Genomic DNA, 21,586 nt, shown 5'->3' with positions numbered 1-21,586 from the left:
GTCCCTCAAATCTCAATCAACAGGTGTACAGATTTCTGACCTTACTGGACACTATCATGTTTACACTTGAAATTGTGTACGAAGCAGCCACATCACTGCCTAATGCATTACATTTGTTAACTACTCTGACAAAATATTTCTAACGTCCCTGTGGCTCATTTGGGTACTCAGTTTCCACCTATTTCCCCTTGTTCGTGTACCCCCCATGTGTGTTTACTAGTTGTGTTTATACGGGGATTGAGCTTTGCTCTTTCGGCCCGCCTCTCAACTGTCAATCAACTGTTTACTAACTACTTTTTTTTTTTTTTTTTTTTTTTTTTTTTTCCTCCACACCACACACACACACCCTAGGAAGCAGCCCGTGACAGCTGACTAACTCCCAGGTACCTATTTACTGCTAGGTAACAGGGGCATTCAGGGTGAAAGAAACTTTGCCCATTTGTTTCTGCCTCGTGCGGGAATCGAACCCGCGCCACAGAATTACGAATCCTGCGCGCTATCCACCAGGCTACGAGGCCCCCTGTGTGTGTTTGTGTAAATGCCCCCGTGTGAGTGTTTGTGTACAACCCTCGTGTTTGTGTGTCCGTGTAATCCTCCATGTGTGTGAGTTCGTGTAAATCACCCCGTGTGAGTGTTTGAGCGTGTGCGTCGTGTCTTCCTGCTACTAACCTGAGCTGTTCCTCTGGCGCGCTCTGCGGAAGAGAGTGATGGCGTTGGTTACTTGTGACTGGAACTGTGAGGTGGAGAATGTGTAGAGTCCGGGGTTGACTGCAGAGTTGATGGGGAGAACGAGCACTACCAGCCACGCGTACACCCCCTCTGAGGGAGGAAAACCACCTGGCATCAACTCCTCCTCCAGGATGATGAACGATGGATCAAACCATAGCTATAATGACACCCCTCAGAGTATACGGGATATATCATGTTTGTTACCAAGATATTGAGAATATTTTTATGGTTTGTAAACTGTACATTTTCGTTAATAGATTCAAATCCGGAACTATTAGAGAATCCAGGCGGGACTGTAATGGTTGTGGCCCCTATTGATGCCACATCTGACACTACCCATCAACCAAGCCTCCTCCACAACTTCGTACCCAGACTCCACCCAAGCCTCCTCCCCAGCCTCCACCCCCCAGACTCCACCTCAGCCTCCACCTCAGCCTCCATCTCAGTAATCACCTCAGCCTCCACTTCAGTCTTCACGTAACCCTTCACCTCAATCTCCTCCTCAGCTTTTACCCCAGCCTCCACTTCAGGTTTCACCTCAGCCTTCACCTCATCCTCCACCTCAGCCTCTACCCGAGCCTCCACCCTAGTTTCCACTCCAGCCTCCACCCTTGCCTCCACCTCAGCCTCCACCCCAGATTCAACCTAGCCTCCACCCCAGCCTCAACCTAGCCTCCATTCCAGCCTCCACTTATCCTGCATCCCAGTAGTGGGAGAGACCGTCAATTTAGATTTTTTCGACGGTCAGATCTGCGAGTCGTGAAATTTTGCCGTGGATTTCGGTCTATGGCCGCTGATATATATCCATGGGGATTAAAAGGCCGCCTCCCGTCACCCCTAAATTTCATCACCTAGGAAACTCTCACAGGCATAGTCATCCCTAATGGTCAACGACATCATCAGCCAGCCAGTCTTCATCTTCTCTCAATAACTCAATTTTCCGTGATAGCGTATTTAATCCCATTTTTCATATTTATTCCCATTTTCGATAATTATTTGCCAATGGGATTAAAGGGATCCCTTTCATCGTCCCTAATGTGCAATTGTGGGAAGATGTCATCCTTCGTATTCCCACAATAAGACCATTTTCCATGATAGCATATTTAAACCCATTTTCATATTTTCCCATTTTCAAAATATTATTTCTGGCAAAGATAGCATATAGAACATAAGAAATAAAATTGCAGTAGGCCTAGTAGGGAACCATATAGAATCTCCTATTTACTTCCAGCCCCATGGTAAACCCCCCAAAAAATCGTTTGCCATTATTAGATAAACTTCTGAAGGTCTATATATGAGAAGCATGTGAGGAAATAGCACAATGTTCACACTGGTTTTTACCTATGTCTCACCTAATGTCTATTATATAGCCTAATTAATTAATAATTCCCTTTCATCCTCATTTATCCACTTCCACTTTTCAATCATGACTTCTATATAAACTGTAGAATATTCTATCACTTCTCAATTAATAGTCAGTTAATATAACATAAGAACATAAGAATATAATCCCTGTAAATCCCCAGGGTCGGATGAAGTTCTTGCCAGGGTGTGTAAAGAATGCACAGAGGAACTTTGCGAACCACTGTCTATAATAATTAATAAATCAATAGAGTCAGGCAGAGTGCCAGGCTCATGGAAGGTTGCTAACGTGGTACCAATTTTTAAGAAAGGAGATAGATCACTTGCTTCAAACTATCGACCAATTAGCCTAACGTCTGTTGTGGGAAAGTTACTTGAATCGATAACTGGAAATGCAATTCGTCTTCATCTTGAAAAACATAAATTAATAAATGAGCCACAACATGGTTTTACAAATGGCCGTTCATGTTAAACAAATCTGCTATCTTTTTATTCCAGCATAGTTGAGGCACTTGATAGTGGTAAGGATTATAATGTTGTGTACCTTGACTTTAGCAAAGCTTTGGATAAAGTGCCGCATGAAAGACTGATTATAAAGAAGGAGGTTGTAAGGAGATTTACGCTGTAGACCGTCCCATCCATTTTGGGATGGAGTGGTTTCGGTCCCAGCAAACGCTGTGTAAACGTTGTGGGAAGGATTTGGGTGTGAGTTGCAGAGTGTGCGATGATTTAGTAACTTTTTTAGACCGTGTCCTGTGTGATGTAAGGTTGTGTGAATGAATAGTGTTTGAGTTGCCAAGTATGCGATAATTTTGGGGGGGACGTGATCCATTTTCTGAGGAGATTTTTGAACGTGTTACGTTTTCTGTTTAATTTGTGATGTGTGATTGGTAGAGATGGTAGTCAGGGGTAAGTAAAGGGGGTAGAAGAAGGAATAGGCTCCTTTTCTTCAGTGAGGAGAGGTTGTAAGTTTAAGCTCCGCCCCTTGACATTATGTCATTATGTCAGAGAGCATTTGGTGTTTTTGGGGAATAGATGTGTTTTGAGGAAGGTGCAGGTTTACAGTGATAAGAATGAGAGGTAGAACCAGAGAGGTGTATATCGAGTAGTGTTTTAGGAGAATAAATCCATAAGGGATAGGAAAAGAGAGAGCAGTATATATATATATATATATATATATATTGGTGTATACTGGCAGCAGGTTTTCTTTCAAACATGTTTCATTGAATATGACCGCATATTCTGTATTTATTATTTTCTGGTTTAGGGCTTCTATCCCTCTAACTATTTTCTTAGCATCAGGGCTTAATTGAAATAGGAGTTCTCCAAAACTCATTTTCGTACTTTTAAGGTGAAGAAAAGAAGTGATTTACTATAGAGTATATTACACTTATTTGTATAATTTGCACGACGTTTCGAACCTCCATGGTTCATTCTCAAGTGAACAGATCTTACAATACTAGTTGATTTTATACCCGCATTAGGTCAGGTGATAATACAATGAAGGTGAAAACATGGGGGGATACATAAGGGATAAACATAGGGGCTGCAGAAGGCTTATTGGCCCATACGAGGCATCTCCTATCTAAACACAAAGATTAATCCAGTGTAATTGGCCTGTTATGTTGGACATTGTCTTCTGTGTTGGCATCGATATGTTCTTGTCTTGTCCTTACTCTCATGGTGGGTAGAGTAAATAGTTCCGTGATTTGGGTGTTCATGGTAGGTCGCTCTATTCTTATGTGAATTGCCTCAAGAATTTGTAATCTTCTTGAATCTTGGGTTTTGTCTATTATGCAAGTATTCTTGTTCAACATTTCTCTTGTTAGAGTAATGTCATGGGCTTGTCTCATGTGATTCCTAGGGGCACCAGATTGAAGATGGCATGTCAAACGCCTCGTCAGCTTGGTCGACGTCATACCTATGTACGTACATTGAAGGTTACATCCTTCGTGGGGGCAAGTGTACATGTATACAACGCTTGACTGCTGTAGAGGGTTCTCCGTCGGCTTCGGGCTGTTTTTGATAAGGAGTTCGGAAGTCTTCTTGGTTTTGTAGAATATTATCAGGTTTATGTTTTGGTTAGGAGTAGTGCTTTTTACTCCTTTACGGATTATTTCTTTCATTATTCTTTCCTCTTTTATATGTTCACTGTGCATGGTTGATTTGTAATATAATTTTATTAGGGGTGTTGTGGTTTCTGTTCTAGGTTCTGAATTATAGCAACGGTCCAAGTGTCTTCTTATAGCAGCGTTTATTTCCGCGTTGCTATATCCGTTGTTCACCAATACCTGAGTTACTCTTTCAAACTCTCTACTCACGTTGCTCCATTCAGAGCAGTGGGTAAGCGCTCGACGAATATAAGCATTGAGAACACTGGCTTTGTATCTTTGGGGGCACTCACTTCTACCGTTCAGGCATAATCCTATGTTGGTGGGCTTGGTATATACGTTGGTGCTTAAAGAGGTTCCTGTTTTTGTTATTAGTACATCCAAGAATGGCAGACTGTTATTTTCACTATTTTCATGTGTAAATCGGAGTACTGACTCTCTCTCTAGGTGTCTTTTTAGGTCAATTAGTTCATCTGAGTCTTTTACTATTACGAATATGTCATCTACATAACGGCAGTATACAGTTGGTTTTTGTCTGCTACTGAAGACCCTATCTTCGATGGTTCCCATATAAAAATTAGCAAATAAAACTCCTAAGGGGGAGCCCATTGCTACTCCGTCTATTTGTAAATACATGTCTCCTTGTGGACTGATGAAAGGGGCTTCCTTTGTACATGCTTCGAGAAGACTTTTCAAGTGTGGCTCAGGTATGTCTAATTTGGGGGTGCTCTCGTCTCTGTATACTCTGTCCAGTATCATTCCTATGGTTGTGTCGACTGGGACGTTGGTAAAAAGGGATTCAACGTCCAGGGAAGCGATGATTCCATCGGGCTGGGTAGATTTGATCAATTCTAGGAAATCTGCTGATGATTGTAGACTAAACTTACTTGGAGTGTATGGAGTTAGGAGTTCATTGAGTTTCTTTGCTAGGTGATAAGTTGGGGTTGGTATTTGGCTGATTATAGGGCGTAGTGGGTTACCTGGTTTATGCGTCTTAACATTGCCGTAGGCATATCCTAAGCCATAGTCGCCTTGAAGTTTATTGAAATGCACACTACCTTTCTTTGCGTTGATTGCTGTAATTGTTTTGTTTACTTTCCGCTTAAGGTCTTCTACGGGGTTCCTCGTGATTCGTTGAAATTTGGAGTCGTCACTTAGGATGTCGCTAATTTTGTTCATGTATTCATGGGTAGGAATCAATACATATGCTGCTGTTTTGTCGGCTTTTCTTATTGTTACGTCTTTCAGATTTTTTAGTTGTTTCGCTGCTTCTTTGGACGTTGAATCCCTTTTTACCAACGTCCCAGTCGACACAACCATAGGAATGATACTGGACAGAGTATACAGAGACGAGAGCACCCCCAAATTAGACATACCTGAGCCACACTTGAAAAGTCTTCTCGAAGCATGTACAAAGGAAGCCCCTTTCATCAGTCCACAAGGAGACATGTATTTACAAATAGACGGAGTAGCAATGGGCTCCCCCTTAGGAGTTTTATTTGCTAATTTTTATATGGGAACCATCGAAGATAGGGTCTTCAGTAGCAGACAAAAGCCAACTGTATACTGCCGTTATGTAGATGACATATTCGTAATAGTAAAAGACTCAGATGAACTAATTGACCTAAAAAGACACCTAGAGAGAGAGTCAGTACTCCGATTTACACATGAAAATAGTGAAAATAACAGTCTGCCATTCTTGGATGTACTAATAACAAAAACAGGAACCTCTTTAAGCACCAACGTATATACCAAGCCCACCAACATAGGATTATGCCTGAACGGTAGAAGTGAGTGCCCCCAAAGATACAAAGCCAGTGTTCTCAATGCTTATATTCGTCGAGCGCTTACCCACTGCTCTGAATGGAGCAACGTGAGTAGAGAGTTTGAAAGAGTAACTCAGGTATTGGTGAACAACGGATATAGCAACGCGGAAATAAACGCTGCTATAAGAAGACACTTGGACCGTTGGTATAATTCAGAACCTAGAACAGAAACCACAACACCCCCAATAAAATTATATTACAAATCAACCATGCACAGTGAACATATAAAAGAGGAAAGAATAATGAAAGAAATAATCCGTAAAGGAGTAAAAAGCACTACTCCTAACCAAAACATAAACCTGATAATATTCTACAAAACCAAGAAGACTTCCGAACTCCTTATCAAAAACAGCCCGAAGCCGACGGAGAACCCTCTACAGCAGTCAAGCGTTGTATACATGTACACTTGCCCCCACGAAGGATGTAACCTTCAATGTAAGTACATAGGTATGACGTCGACCAAGCTGACGAGGCGTTTGACATGCCATCTTCAATCTGGTGCCCCTAGGAATCACATGAGACAAGCCCATGACATTACTCTAACAAGGTGAAATGTTGAACAAGAATACTTGCATAATAGACAAAACCCAAGATTCAAGAAGATTACAAATTCTTGAGGCAATTCACATAAGAATAGAGCGACCTACCATGAACACCCAAATCACGGAACTATTTACTCTACCCAACATGAGAGTAAGGACAAGACAAGAACATATCGATGCCAACACAGAAGACAATGTCCAACATAACAGGCCAATTACACTGGATTAATCTTTGTGTTTAGATAGGAGATGCCTCGTATGGGCCAATAAGCCGTCTGCAGCCCCTATGTTTATCCCTTATGTATCCCCCCATGTTTTCACCTTCATTGTATTATCACCTGACCTAATGCGGGTATAAAATCAACTAGTATTGTAAGATCTGTTCACTTGAGAATGAACCATGGAGGTTCGAAACGTCGTGCAAATTATACAAATAAGTGTAATATACTCTATAGTAAATCACTTCTTTTCTTCACCTTAAAAGTACGAAAATGAGTTTTGGAGAACTCCTATTTCAATTAAGCCCTGATGCTAAGAAAATAGTTAGAGGGATAGAAGCCCTAGACCAGAAAATAATAAATACAGAATATGCGGTCATATTCAATGAAACATATATATATATATATATATATATATATATATATATATATATATATATATATATATATATATATATATATATATATATATATATATATATATATATGTATATTTATATATATTAGTATATCTGCAGGAGCTGAAGGAGGCATTTGAGCAGAATTCTCTGTTGCGTTTCACTTACGAGATGGAGAAGGATGGGAAGCTGCCCTTTCTAGATGTAACAGTCATGGAAAAAAGCGGAGATTTCCACACTGCAGTCTACACTAAGGAAACAAACATAGGAATGTGCCTCAATGCCAACAGTGACTGCCCAGACAGGTACAAGAGGAGTGTCGTTAACGCTTATGTCGACCGTGCTCTCAGCCACAGCTCAGGATGGAAGCAAGTCGATGAAGAACTCTGTAGGGTAGGGCAGGTCATAGTCAACAACGGCTTCTCCAATGGTTTCGTTGAAGACATCATAAGAAGGAAGGTGAAACGCCATGCAACCTCTGAAGAGACAACTAACACAACACCTGTACCCCCTATCAGACTATTTTACAGGAACTTCTTTTCCACAGCTCATAAAACAGAGGAAAGGGTCCTGAAAGATATTGTTAATAGAAACGTTATCCCTACAGACAAAAATCAGAAGATACAATTGACGATCTACTATAAAACCAAGAAAACGGCTAACCTACTCATGAGAAACTCTCCAGACACAAAGCAGAACGCTTTAATAGAGACCAAAGTCGTCTATGCCTTCAAATGCCCACTTGGGGACTGTAAGCCTCAAAGAATTCAGTATATAGGCAAGACAACAACATCTCTTTCCAGGCGATTAACGATGCATAAGCAACAGGGCTCCATTAAGGAACATATAATCTCTTCCCATAACCAGACCATCACCTGAGAAGTCTTAACAAAAAACACGGAAATCATCGATAGATACAGCGATAGCAGGCGGGTAGATGTCTGCGAGGCACTACACATTAAGAAGTCGACACCAGCAATCAACAGCCAATTAATGCACAACTATATTCTACCCACTTCAAGACTCCGCACCAATATAGAAGCATCAAGAAATATGTGCCAATTGGCCCTTTGCAGTTACTTCCATTCTTCCCTTTAACTTACTCAATATTATACCCATTGTTTCGTGTTCTCTCTTGTGTTGAAAGTTTGTTTTCACCTCATCCAAAACTGTTGTAACATATCACCTCACCCAAATGCAGGGATAAAATTAAAGCTGTTTAAACTCTGTATAGTGTTTGCAAGTTATAGTTGTGTGTGTGCGTAAACTAAAGTCTTTGAAAATGTAATAATTTATAATGAAACGCGTTCAAGTGTCGAGTCAGACTAGAAATAAAAATGAATTTTGGAGAACTGATTTTTCAGTTACCATCGACAGTGAAAAGAAGCATAAGAAATATTGAGAAAATTCGTGTTAGAATTATTAATCTTACTGTTTCGGTCATATTTAATAATATATGTCTACAGGAAATAAGCCAAGTTTTCATGAAATAATTGTTTTTCGACAACCTAACCTACCTAACCTAACTTTTTCGGCTACCTAACCTAACCTCACCTATAAAGATAGGTTAGGTTAGGTTAGGTAGAGTTGGTTAGGTTCGGTCATATATCTACGTTAATTTTAACTCCAATAAAAAAAAATTTACCTCATACATAATGACATGGGTAGCTTTATCATTTCATAAGAAAAAAATTAGAGAAAATATATTAATTCAGGAAAACTTGGCTTATTAGGCAAATCAGGCCTTGTATAGTAGGCTGAGAAGTGCGTTCTGGCTACTAGGTACGACATATATATATATATATATATATATATATATATATATATATATATATATATATATATATGTCGTACCTAGTAGCCAGAACTCACTTCTCAGCCTACTACGCAAGGCCCGATTTGCCTAATAAGCCTAGTTTTCATGAATTAATGTTTTTTAGACTACCTAACCTACCTAACCTAACCTAACCTAACGTTTTCGGCTACCTAACCTAACCTAACCTATAAAGATAGGTTAGGTTAGGTTAGGTAGGGTTGGTTAGGTTCGGTCATATATCTACGTTAATTTTAACTCTAATAAAAAAAATTGACCTCATACATAATGAAATGGGTAGCTTTATCATTTAATAAGAAAAAAATTAGAGAAAATATATTAATTCAGTAAAACTTGGCTTATTAGGCAAATCGGGCCCTGCATAGTAGGCTGAGAAGTGAGTTCTGGCTACTAGGTACGACATATATATATATATATATATATATATATATATATATATATATATATATATATATATATATATATATATATATATATATATATATATATATTTATATCTATATATATATATATATATATATATATATATATATATATATTTATATCTATATATATATATATATATATATATATATATATATATATATATATATATATATTTATATATATATATATATATATATATATATATATATATATATATATATATATATATATATATATATATATATATATATATATATATATGCATTTAGGCACATTTTAAAAACGCTTTCAACTCGGTCAAAAGGGAAGCAATCCTCACTGCAGTCCAGGAACATTGCCCAAGCATTCTCCCGTTTGTGTCAGCAGGCTACAGCAAAGACTCAACCCTCCTGTTTGGCAAATATGAAGTCACCTCAGCAGAGGGAATTCAACAGGGAGACCCACTTGCACCGTTCCTCTTTTGCATAGCGGTTCGAGAAATTACAACCAGACTGTCCAGCGAGCTCAACATCTGGTTCCTGGATGATGGCACTCTGGCAGGCACACAAGATTCCCTGCTTGAAGACCTACAGCTGGTGAAGACACGGGGGGAGTCCATGGGTCTCGTTCTTAACCCCTCCAAGTGCGAAATTATTGCATCCAGTGAAGTAATCATTAGAGAGTGAAATCAGTTTTACCAGAAGCCTCAGTCGTTAAACCTACCGATAGCACACTACTCGGAGCACCTCTGGGCCACAATGCCATTGCTGCAGTCCTTGACGAAAAGTTTAGAGACCTAAAGAGGATGGAAGAGAGAATTGGGGACTTGGACTCCCACGATGCCCTCTACCTTCTCACAAAGTGCCTTACCTTGCCCAGGCTAACATACTTTTTAAGGTGTGCACCAACTTTTGGCAACCCACTTCTACATCAATATGATGAGCTCCTCAGGTCAATATTCAGGAAGGCGCTCAACCTAGATTTAGATAACAGTCAGTGGGACCAAGCAACACTACCAGTGAGATTTGGAGGGATAGGCATACGAAAGGCAACTGAGGTAGCACTTCCAGCATTCTTATCCTCATGTACAGCAGCCAACGAATTGGTAGGGCAGATCCTACCAGAGCGTATGAGAGAGACAGCGGGAACTCATGATCAAACGTTCATCGAAGCAGCCAGACAATGGGACACCATTGCACACCCTCAACCCCGACCACAAGTCCCAAAAGACCACAAGCAGGCCCACTGGGATAGCCCCATAATGGAAAAGACTGTCACAGCAATGATTGACAACGCTGATGCTGAAAACAAAGCCCGTCTCCTAGCGGTAACAGCACCCCACGCCGGGGATTTTTTATTTGCTGTGCCCAATGCAGCCCTGGGAACTCGCCTCAGTCATGACGCTCTCCGCATTGGAGTTGCCCTTTGTCTTGCCGACCCCGTCCTCACCGAACATAGGTGCATCTGCGGAACTGCGATGGCAGACCAATATGGTCGTCATGGTCTGGTATGTCGTAAATCACAGGGTAAAATTGCAAGACATGAAGAAGTCAACGACACCATCAAGAGGAGCCTCGCCACAGCCCGCTGCCCAGCACAAAGAGAACCACACTTATCCAGACCTAACGACCCTCAGAAGCGCCCTGATGGGGTCACCTTGCTACCTTGGAAGGATGGTAAGCAAGTGGTATGGGACTACACGTGCGCTGCCACACTGGCCAGTACCTACCTCCACTACAGCACACGTGAAAGCGGTGGTGCTGCTTCTTTCAGGGAATCGCAGAAAATTATTAAATACAGAGGTCTAGCACACTGCTACAGCTTTGTTCCGATCGGCTCGGAGACCCTCGGTTCGTGGGGAAAATGTGCATTGAAGTTCCTGAAGGAATTGGGGGACAAATTGATCAGCGCTACAAAAGACCAGAGAGCAAAAGGTTTCTTGTTCCAGCGCCTCAGTGTTGCGATTCAGAGGGGAAATGCCTGTTGCGTCTTGGGCACTAGTCCAACTTCAGAGGAATTCGAAGAAGTGTTTGACTTGCAACAATGATCGAACCCGTCTGTGATATTCATCAATGTTTCCCATTGTTGTGTTTTTCAAGAGATCCATAACCTTTAAGCACCTTTTTGCATTATTATTTTTGTATCAACCCATGTATATCTTGTAACCATCAAATGCATAATAAAGCACAAAAAATAAAAAAGGAAGGGGGTGGTAGGAGAAAAGCACACAGAAACTGTATTGGAGGGGATCCAAACATTCCCTCTAATGCATTATGCGTGGTTTCCTCCGAGGCTATGGGTCCCCCCTTCTTCCAGCTAGAGGTATATATATATATATATATATATATATATATATATATATATATATATATATATATATATATATATATATATATATATATATATATATATATATTTATATATATATAGGATTGGAGTACTGGTTGGTTAAATTCCCCAGAATTCCTACCTCTCTTTATGGCTTTGAAGTATGGTGTAGTGGATACAGTGTATAACTGCCACCTTGTTGGCCAGTGTTCGAGTCCCCTGGTGGGTTGAGTGTCTAAAAAGTTATAAACTTCAGCTAGTGGAACAGGCTAGTCTGTGCATATATAATTTTAAATATATATATATATATATATATATATATATATATATATATATATATATATATATATATATATATATATATATATATATATATATATATATATATATATATATATATATATATATATATATATATATATAATTAGTATATTTTGGTAGCAGTCTTTCCTGTAGACATATATTATTAAATATGACCGAAAAAGTAAGATTAATAATTCTAACACGAATTTTCTCAATCTTTTGTACATTTCTTTTCACTGCTGGTGGTAATTCAAAAATCAATTCTCCAAAATGTATTTTTATTTCTAGTCTGACACGACACTTGAGCGCGTTTCGTAAAACTTATTACATTTTCAAAGACTTTAGTTTACACATACATAACTGAATAGAACTTACACATCTCCGATTTGTTTATATCTACATTTGAGTGAGGTGGATGGGGTGAGGTGGTATTAATAGGGTATTAAATTCATCAACACAAGACAGAACACGAAACAATGGGTATTGAATGGAAGTGATTGTAGAAAGCCTATTGGTCCATATTTCTTGATGCTTCTATATTGGAGCGGAGTCTTGAGGTGGGTAGAATATAGTTGTGCATTAATTGGCTGTTGATTGCTGGTGTTGACTTCTTAATGTGTAGTGCCTCGCAAACAGCGAGACACTACACATTACACTTACACACTACACATTACACTACTACAGGTGATACAGCGATAGCAGACGACTTGACGTTTGCGAGGCACTACACATTAAGAAGTCAACACCAGCAATCAACAGCCAATAAATGCGCAACTATATTCTACCCACCTCAAGACTCTGCTCCAATATAGAAGCATCAAGAAATATGGACCAATAGGCTTTCTACAATCACTTCCATTCAATACCCATTGTTTCATGTTCTGTCTTGTGTTGATGAATTTAATACCCTATTAATACCACCTCACCCCATCCACCTCACTCAAATGTAGATATAAACAAATCGGAGATGTGTAAGTTCTATTCAGTTGTGTATGTGTGAACTAAAGTCTTTGAAAATGTAATAAGTTTTACGAAACGCACTCAAGTGTCGCGTCAGACTAGAAATAAAAATGAATTTTGGAGAATTGATTTTTGAATTACCACCAGCAGTGAAAAGAAATGTACGAAAGATTGAGAAAATTCGTGTTAGAACAATTAATCTTACTTTTTCGGTCATATTTAATAATATATATATATATATATATATATATATATATATATATATATATATATATATATATATATATATATATATATATATATATATATATATATATACATATGTCGTACCTAATAGCCAGAACGCACTTCTCAGCCTACTATTCAAGGCCCGATTTGCCTAATAAGCCAAGTTTTCATGAATTAATGTTTTTTCGTCTACCTAACCTACCTAACCTAACCTAACCTAGCTTTTTTTGGCTACCTAACCTAACCTTACCTATAAATATAGGTTAGGTTAGGTTAGGTAGGGTTGGTTAGGTTCGGTCATATATCTACGTTAATTTTAACTCCAATAAAAAAAAATTGACCTCATACATAGAGAAAAGGGTTGCTTTATCATTTCATAAGAAAAAAATTATAGTAAATATATTAATTCAGGAAAACTTGGCTTATTAGGCAAATCGGGCCTTGAATAGTAGGCTGAAAAGTGAGTTCTGGCTACTAGGTACGACATATATATATATATATATATTTATATATATATAATTATATTAGGCAAATCGGGCCTTGCATAGCAGGCCGAGTACGACGTTCTGGCTACTAAGTACAACATATATACATACATACATATATATATATATATATATATATATATATATATATATATATATATATATATATATATATATATATATATATATATATATGTCGTACCTAGTAAACAGAACGCACTTCTCAGCCTACTATGCAAGGCCCGATTTGCCTAATAAGCCAAGTTTTCATGAAGTAATTCTTTTTCGGCTACCTAACCTACCTAACCTAACCTAACTTTTTCGGCTACCTAACCTAACCTAACCTATAAAGATAGTTTAGGTTAGGTTAGGTAGGGTTGGTTAGGTTCGGTCATATATCTACGTTAATTTTAACTCCAATAAAAAAAATTGACCTCATACATAAAGAAATGGGTAGCTTTATCATTTCATAAGAAAAAAATTAGAGAAAATATATTAATTCAGGAAAACTTGGCTTATTAGACAAATCGGGCCTTGCATAGTAGACCGAGTACGACGTTCTGGCTACTAGGTACAACATATATATATATATATATATATATATATATATATATATATATATATATATATATATATATATATATATATATATATATATATATATATATATATATATCGTACCTAGTAGCCAGAACGCACTTCTCAGCCTACTATGCAAGGCCCGATTTGCGTAATAAGCCATGATTTCATGAATTAATTGTTTTTCGACTACCTAACCTACCTAACCTAACCTAACTTTTTCGGCTGTCATGAGTACAGGCCGGATCACGGTACACTCTGTCGGCTATCATCCCGATTGCTTCATCCGACAGAGTGTACCGTGATCCGGCCTGTACTCCTCTTGACATACCAGAAAACAGTCTAAGGAAACTACTCCAAGCTTGTACTAAAGAGGCACCCTTCTTGAGCCCGGATGGACACATGTATAAACAAGTAGATGGGGTCGCCATGGATTCTCCCCTAGGTGTCCTGTTTGCAAACTTCTACATGGGTACCATCGAGCTAAAAGTCTTAGTCGACATGAACTTGAAACCGGCCATATACTGCAGGTATGTTGACGACATTTTTACACAGGGTCCTGATGTCAGACATCTGCAGGAGCTGAAGGAGGCATTTGAGCAAAATTCTGTGTTGCGTTTCACTTACGAGATGGAAAAGGATGGGAAGCTGCCCTTTCTAGATGTAACAGTCATGGAAAGGAGCGGAGTTTTCCACACTGCAGTCTACGCTAAGGAAACAAACATAGGAATGTGCCTGAATGCCAACAGTGACTGCCCGGACAGGTACAAGAGGAGTGTTGTTAACGCTTATGTCGACCGTGCCCTCAGCCACAGCTCAGAATGGAAGCAAGTCGACGAAGAACTCTGTAGGGTAAGGCAGGTCATAGTCAACAACGGCTTCTCCAATGGTTTCGTGGAAGACATCATAAGAAGGAAAGTGAAACGCCATGCAACCTCTGAAGAGACAACTAACACAACACCTATACCCCCTATTAGACTATTTTACAGGAACTTCTTTTCCACAGCCCATAAAACGGAGTAAAGGGTCCTGAAAGATATTGTCAGTAGAAACATTATCCCTACAGACAAAAAACAGAAGATACAACTGACAATTTACTATAAAACCAAAAAAACGGCCAGCCTACTCATGAGAAACTCTCCAGAAACAAAGCAGAACGTTTTAAAAGAGACCAACGTCGTCTATGCCTTCAAATGCCCTCTTGGGGATTGTAAGCCTCAAAAAACTCAGTATATAGGCAAGACAACAACATCTCTTTCCAGGCGTTTAACGAGGCATAAGCAACACTGAGGAATTAAGGAATTAAACACCATTAAGGAACATATAGCTTCTTCCCACAACCAAACCATCACCAGAGAAATCTTAGCAAACAACACAGAAATCATCGATAGATACAGCGATAGCAGGCGGCTCGACGTCTGCGAGGCACTACACATCAAGAAGTCAACACCAACAATCAACAGCCAATTAATGCACAACTATATTCTACCCACTTCAAGACTCCGCTCCAATATAGAAACATCAAGAAATATGGACCAATAGCTTTCTACAATTACTTCCATTCAATACCCATTGTTTCGTGTTCTGTCTTGTGTTTGAATTTAATACCCATTCAATGCCCATTGTTGAAAGTTTGTTTTCACCTCATCAACCTCACCCAAATGTAGATATAAAATCGAAGATGTGTAAGCTCTATTCAGTTTCAGTTGTGTGTTTGTAAACTAAAGTCTTTGAAAATGTAATAAGTTTTACGAAACGTGCTCAAGTGTCGCGTCAGACTAGAAATAAAAATGAATTTTGGAGAATTGATCTTTGAATTACCATCAACAGTGAAAAAAAACGTAAGAAAGATGGAGAAAATTCGTGTTAGAATTATTAATCTTACTTTTTCGGTCATATTTAATAATATATGTCTACAGGAAAGACTGCTACCAAAATATTCTTATATATATATATATATATATATATATATATATATATATATATATATATATATATATATATATATATATATACATAAATATACAAACGCTAGGACGGCAAATATTTGGGAAAGAGGATTCAAAGAAGCTGGTGAGCTTATATCAGGAAGTTATTTGCAAACTCTATGGATATTTGTTAGTAGATCTGGCCTCGAACACTCCCTCTGCTATTACATTACGCGGTAATATTGTTCACGAACCGCCCTATGAGATAGTCTATCAATGATTAGCAAGAAAGAAGTATTGGAACGTGTGTATAATGACCCTTCATCCATTGGTGGGTTGGAAGGAGTTCAAAGGTTGTATAAGGCTGCTAAATTAATTAACTCGAGTATTACTCTTTCTGATGTAAAGGACTATTTGAAAACCTCCGACGCAAATACATTACATTATTCTCACCCCTGCAAATTCTCACGACGTAGTGTATTAAGTCCCAAACCGCGTGTATTTCTAGCCATAGACCTCGCCGAGATGAGCTTGCTGTCCAGACATAATGGAGGTGTTAAATATCTACTGGTGTGTGTGGACATATTTTCCAGACTCCCTCAAGTATTACCATTAACAAGTAAGGATGGAAAAAGAACAATTAAAGCTTTAGCTGCAATTCTGAAAATGCCTCTTTAACAGGGAATACGCAAAATAAATTCCGATCGCGGTGGAGAATTTTATAACACCTAAATGAAGAAAAGGCTGGCATCAAAGAACGTTAAGTTATATAGCTTATTTTCTCAGGAGACTAAGGTCTCCATCGCTGAGACGTTTATACGGACTTTAAAGGGAAAACTTTACAAGTATATGACCACCCACAATACTTTAAATTATATGCAAGCTTTACCAGAAATTGTGAAAACGTATACTTCTTCTCCACACAAAGGGTTGAAAGGAAAGACCCCTGTTGAGGTACATGCATTATCCTCACCTGCGGAGTATGCCAAGCAATTTAACTTAATGTAAAAATCCCCGAGCAAAACAAAGAGAGAGAGATCATTCCACGTCTAGTTGTCGGTGATACTATACGTATTACACTATCAGACCGTATTTCCAAGTTTAAGAAGAGCTTTAAGCAGCAGAACATCCGAGAGATCTTTATAGTGACGCGTATTGATAGGAGGCAACGTATCCCATTATACTTTCTGAAAGATTTGAATGGTGAGGAAATAGAAGGAGGGTTCTATAGCGAGGAATTAATTCCTACACAGCTCCTTCCATCCTTCGATATTGAAAATGTCTTGCACAAACGCAGAGTAAGAGGTAAAATACAGTATAAAGTTAGATACGCAGGTTATGATAAGTCATTTGATCAGTGGAATGATGTTGGTAACATTCTCCGTTTATAATGAAGACACCCCTGGTTCATAAATACAAGGAGTTTATCCAGTTATTATCAAAGCTCCACTATTCCTCGAGAAAGCAACTAATTGCGAAATTGAAGAAACCTCATATAAATTGTTTATCTGAAAATTTTAATAACTTTTTAAAAAATAATATACCTGTACCTGCTAAGGCAGTTAAGAAGCTGAAAAAATACAAATCACTTATCCGATCATTAGCTTGCAAAGAGCCCTCTGTAACGGCTAAGAAACAGATATTAACTAGTAAACGAGGCGGAAGTATTTTATCAATTATTTTGCCTATAACCGCTAGTTTAATTACGCGGTTGTTTTCAAATTGAAAAAAATGCATGAGTATTATCTGGTACCTCGTAAAATAATGGAGCGGGTGAATGGAGAGCAGACCCACCCGCCACCCCAAGTACAATCCTCCCCCTCTCTGCCTCCTCCTCCTCCTCCACCTCCCCCTCCCACTCCTCAGTTGCGCACTAATCCCTCCTTAAAACATTTAATAGATCCTCAATTTAAGATGAAAGATTATGAGTATGCAAGATCATTGTTAAATTATTTTGATGAGCGAGGAAAAGTACGATGGGATCAAGATGGCAATTTAATGTCGCCTGTGAGCAGTGTGCATATAATAAATGACGTCATTCACAAAATGATAACAGAAAAAACTATTTTCTCATGAGAAATTACCTCTGGTTCTTCTGTTTTTCAATGTGACTTCTACACTGCGAGATTTATTCCACAATGATGCTGCAGGGAAGCAAGTGTACAATCTTCCAATAACGAAGAGAGTGAAGATAATGGTGAAGACTGAACCAGTAGCTAGAAGGATTCCTCCTCCACGTAGTAGGAGGAATACAACCTGGCTGGCATTTTAACAAGGTAAGTACATATATAATGTAATGTGTGTATGTAAGTCATATTACTTGCTCGCAAGACGAGTAAGGAGGAAGACCTATGGATACCCACATAATATATGCTACTAATATACATAAATCGACTTGAGAATGGTCCAGGATGAACCGAAACGTCGTCGTCCCTTCAACTTCTAGTGTGTGGTCTGGTCAACATACTTCAGCCACGTTATTGTGACTCATCGCCTGCATATGCTACTAATGCATCAGATGAGCATTTATTTCCTAATAATAATCCAGGCTCTTTCCAAAATCGTTTATTTAATCAGTTAGAATTAGATCCGACAAGAGCGTACGAAATGTGTCTGCACAAATTGCTTCTCCCATCATCCCATTATGTCATTAAACATTACGACCCAGATGCGTATATACGTGTCGGGGTTACATGTGATAATGAGGAGGGAATGAGTTATTTTTATACAAAGTATTTATTAGCCCGAGACATTTTGGCTGGAACTATAAAAGAAATTAATCATGCCATTAATGTAGAAATTGGCAACCTATTTTCAACTAACCACTAACATAGTTTTTAGGAAAAGCGTTTAAAGAATTTTCGCCAAAATACGGAACAAACTTTATTAAGTATGATTCGTCATCTAATCGAAACAATATAAATACGCTGATTAGTAAAGAGAATATAAGCACCGAGGGTGGATATAGAAATGTATGTCGAGTTGCATTATCATTCAGGGGTGGGCTTGGCAAAGTGTTAGGCATAGTTTCCGATAGTGACTAAGATATATTTGTAATATAAAACGCATCGAGAGTGGTAAATACAGCCTTCTTACCACCAATGCCTAGAAGAGAAGTTTATATACTCTGCATATATTGCGACAAGATAGCCCCTACAAGATATGGTAAGCAATCTGTAAATATTTTGGACGTAATCTCCATAAACGGGAGTTATAATGGCAACATTAAGAAACTTTATGTACGTCTTAATACTAATATGATAGATGGTGTTAGTATTACCATTAGAGACCCTGATAGCAACCCAATACATTTTGATGAGAGGGGTTGCACCACTGCAGTCTTACATGTACGACCTGTAGCAGATGGTATATAATACCCGCTCACGTAGTGCTTGCCTCATCCACTGAAATACGCAGAGCGATGCGTGTCAACTTCATTTCCCCCCTCCGTTGAGGAATTATTCTTACTACTATTTCCTCCTAGAGGAAGTGGAGGAGGGGTAGGGGATATATGGATTTTCAATAGCGGAAGGGGATATACGCGCGGTGGAGGAATACTATCGTTTTTAAGCGGGATAGCGCGACGCGCTCTTCTTAATGAGAACGCTAACCCCTGCCGTGCTTAGTCTGCGTCAGAACGTCTTACAGGATATTAATAATGACAACCGAACTTGTAAACAATCTCTTAAGAAATGGGGAATTGAAACATTGAAAGGAGTGGGCAGACAAATTCTGGGAGGGAGAGTGCAGAAAAACAATAAAAAAAAATTAGTAAATATTCAACGATACACTAAAAGGAAATATTTGGATGTGTTATCATAAATTCTTCTAAGTCATCAAGTACAGTTTAAAGGGAGAACATGTCCGAGTATAGTGCGCTTGGACTGCAGGTCCCATTAGATCGCTATACGGCGGCTGTTAGTGAGGCTTTCCCTAAAGTATTTTCTCCGCGATTAGTGGAATTAACTATTGCAAGCAGACAAACTGAAGATATACTACCATTGAATTCTGGTCAGTATAATAAGTTTACAGATACTCATCTGGATTTTATAATAAAGGAAGTGAATAGTCAGCTGGTGAACTTATCATCTATTGCTTTGGAGTTGAGTATAGATTTGACTGAAGAAGATGGAAAGTCTGCTATAGCTGATACAAAAACTGCGTCGGTAGTAAATGGATTATCACAAACGCTATTTAAATCCGCTATTGTGTATTTTAACGAAACAGTAGTGGAAACAAGTTCTATATTCTCTTTCTGGTCATACATAAAGTTGTTGACTACAATTTCAAGATGTAAGGTAGGACACTATGAAAAACTTTCGCAATTTTTTAATGGTGTTGATCCACACAAAATAGAAGCCTCTTATTTTACTAATGCAAAGGCCGAACAGAAGAGGCGGATGACTGCGGTGAAATCGAGTGGGGTGAATACCTGCTTTAAACTAATGCATCTGTAATGATATTACATCTAAGAGATGTAATGATATTACATCTCTTAGTGAATATGTTTTGGACAATGTGGACATTAGAGTGAGGCTCGAACTTAAACCTGATAAATGGGTTATACTCAGCGATAATGAAAATGCTGTTTTTAAATATAATATTAAATCAGCTCGACTATGAATTGATCGTCTAGTACCCTATCCAGTGGGGACAGCAGCTATTAATAAAGCTATGGTGCAGAACAGCTCCCCTATAACGTATACTTTCAATAAAATTTTATACAAGACTTATATCCTTGGAACGGGACAGCGGTCGATAACATTAGGTCCAGCCTAGGGGTACAGTCATACCTGAACGTCTATATATGGTAATTCTTGATATGGAGGCTGTGTCTGGAGCATATAATCGCAACCCTCTTTATTTAGAAAACTGTGGGTTGAGTAAAGTGTTAATAAATCGAACAGTACTAATATTATTAATATCGGCTGTGACTTCTCCCAATAACTGTGCCAAGTTATATTTTACAGCATTGCAGGCCTTAGGCTTTGATAAAGGTAATGTACTGACTTATAACGCATACGTAGATGGAGGAACAATACTCGCCTTTAATTTACAACCAGAGGATATAGACGATACTCTTCCGCTTGAAAAGAGTGGTAACCTACGGATCGCTTTGGAATTTAAACAAAGGATTGATAGAAATAAAGTCATACTTGTTTATGGAACGACGACTGGTGTGATCAGCATTAACACTGAGCGACGAGTTATTTGAGAAACTAGAGGATAAATATGAATTGTTTGGAAATAAATGAGGCTATTAGTAGTAATATAGGTCGGAAGGTATATTATCTAGGTTGTTTCCTAGCTAATGATGTGCGGAAAATTGTGAAAAGGCTGCATAAACGAA

The 21,586-nt window shown here is 38.5% G+C and overlaps 1 protein-coding gene across 1 annotated transcript in view; it reads right to left on the bottom strand.

Annotated features, from left to right (window-relative positions):
- Positions 1-498: 498 nt before the first annotated feature.
- LOC123756223 (relaxin receptor 1-like) overlaps positions 499-21,586 on the bottom strand; it is an 89,373-nt gene continuing 68,285 nt past the window's right edge. Inside the window, exon 5 of the mRNA XM_069336684.1 lies at positions 499-819. Within this exon, the coding sequence (XP_069192785.1) occupies positions 665-819 (155 nt within the window). The 3' untranslated portion in view covers positions 499-664. The remainder of the gene's footprint in view (positions 820-21,586) is intronic.

This window comes from Procambarus clarkii, chromosome 36 (genome assembly GCF_040958095.1).
Source record: "Procambarus clarkii isolate CNS0578487 chromosome 36, FALCON_Pclarkii_2.0, whole genome shotgun sequence".
Classification (NCBI taxonomy): domain Eukaryota; kingdom Metazoa; phylum Arthropoda; class Malacostraca; order Decapoda; family Cambaridae; genus Procambarus; species Procambarus clarkii.
This window is presented reverse-complemented; position numbering and strand designations above follow the sequence as displayed.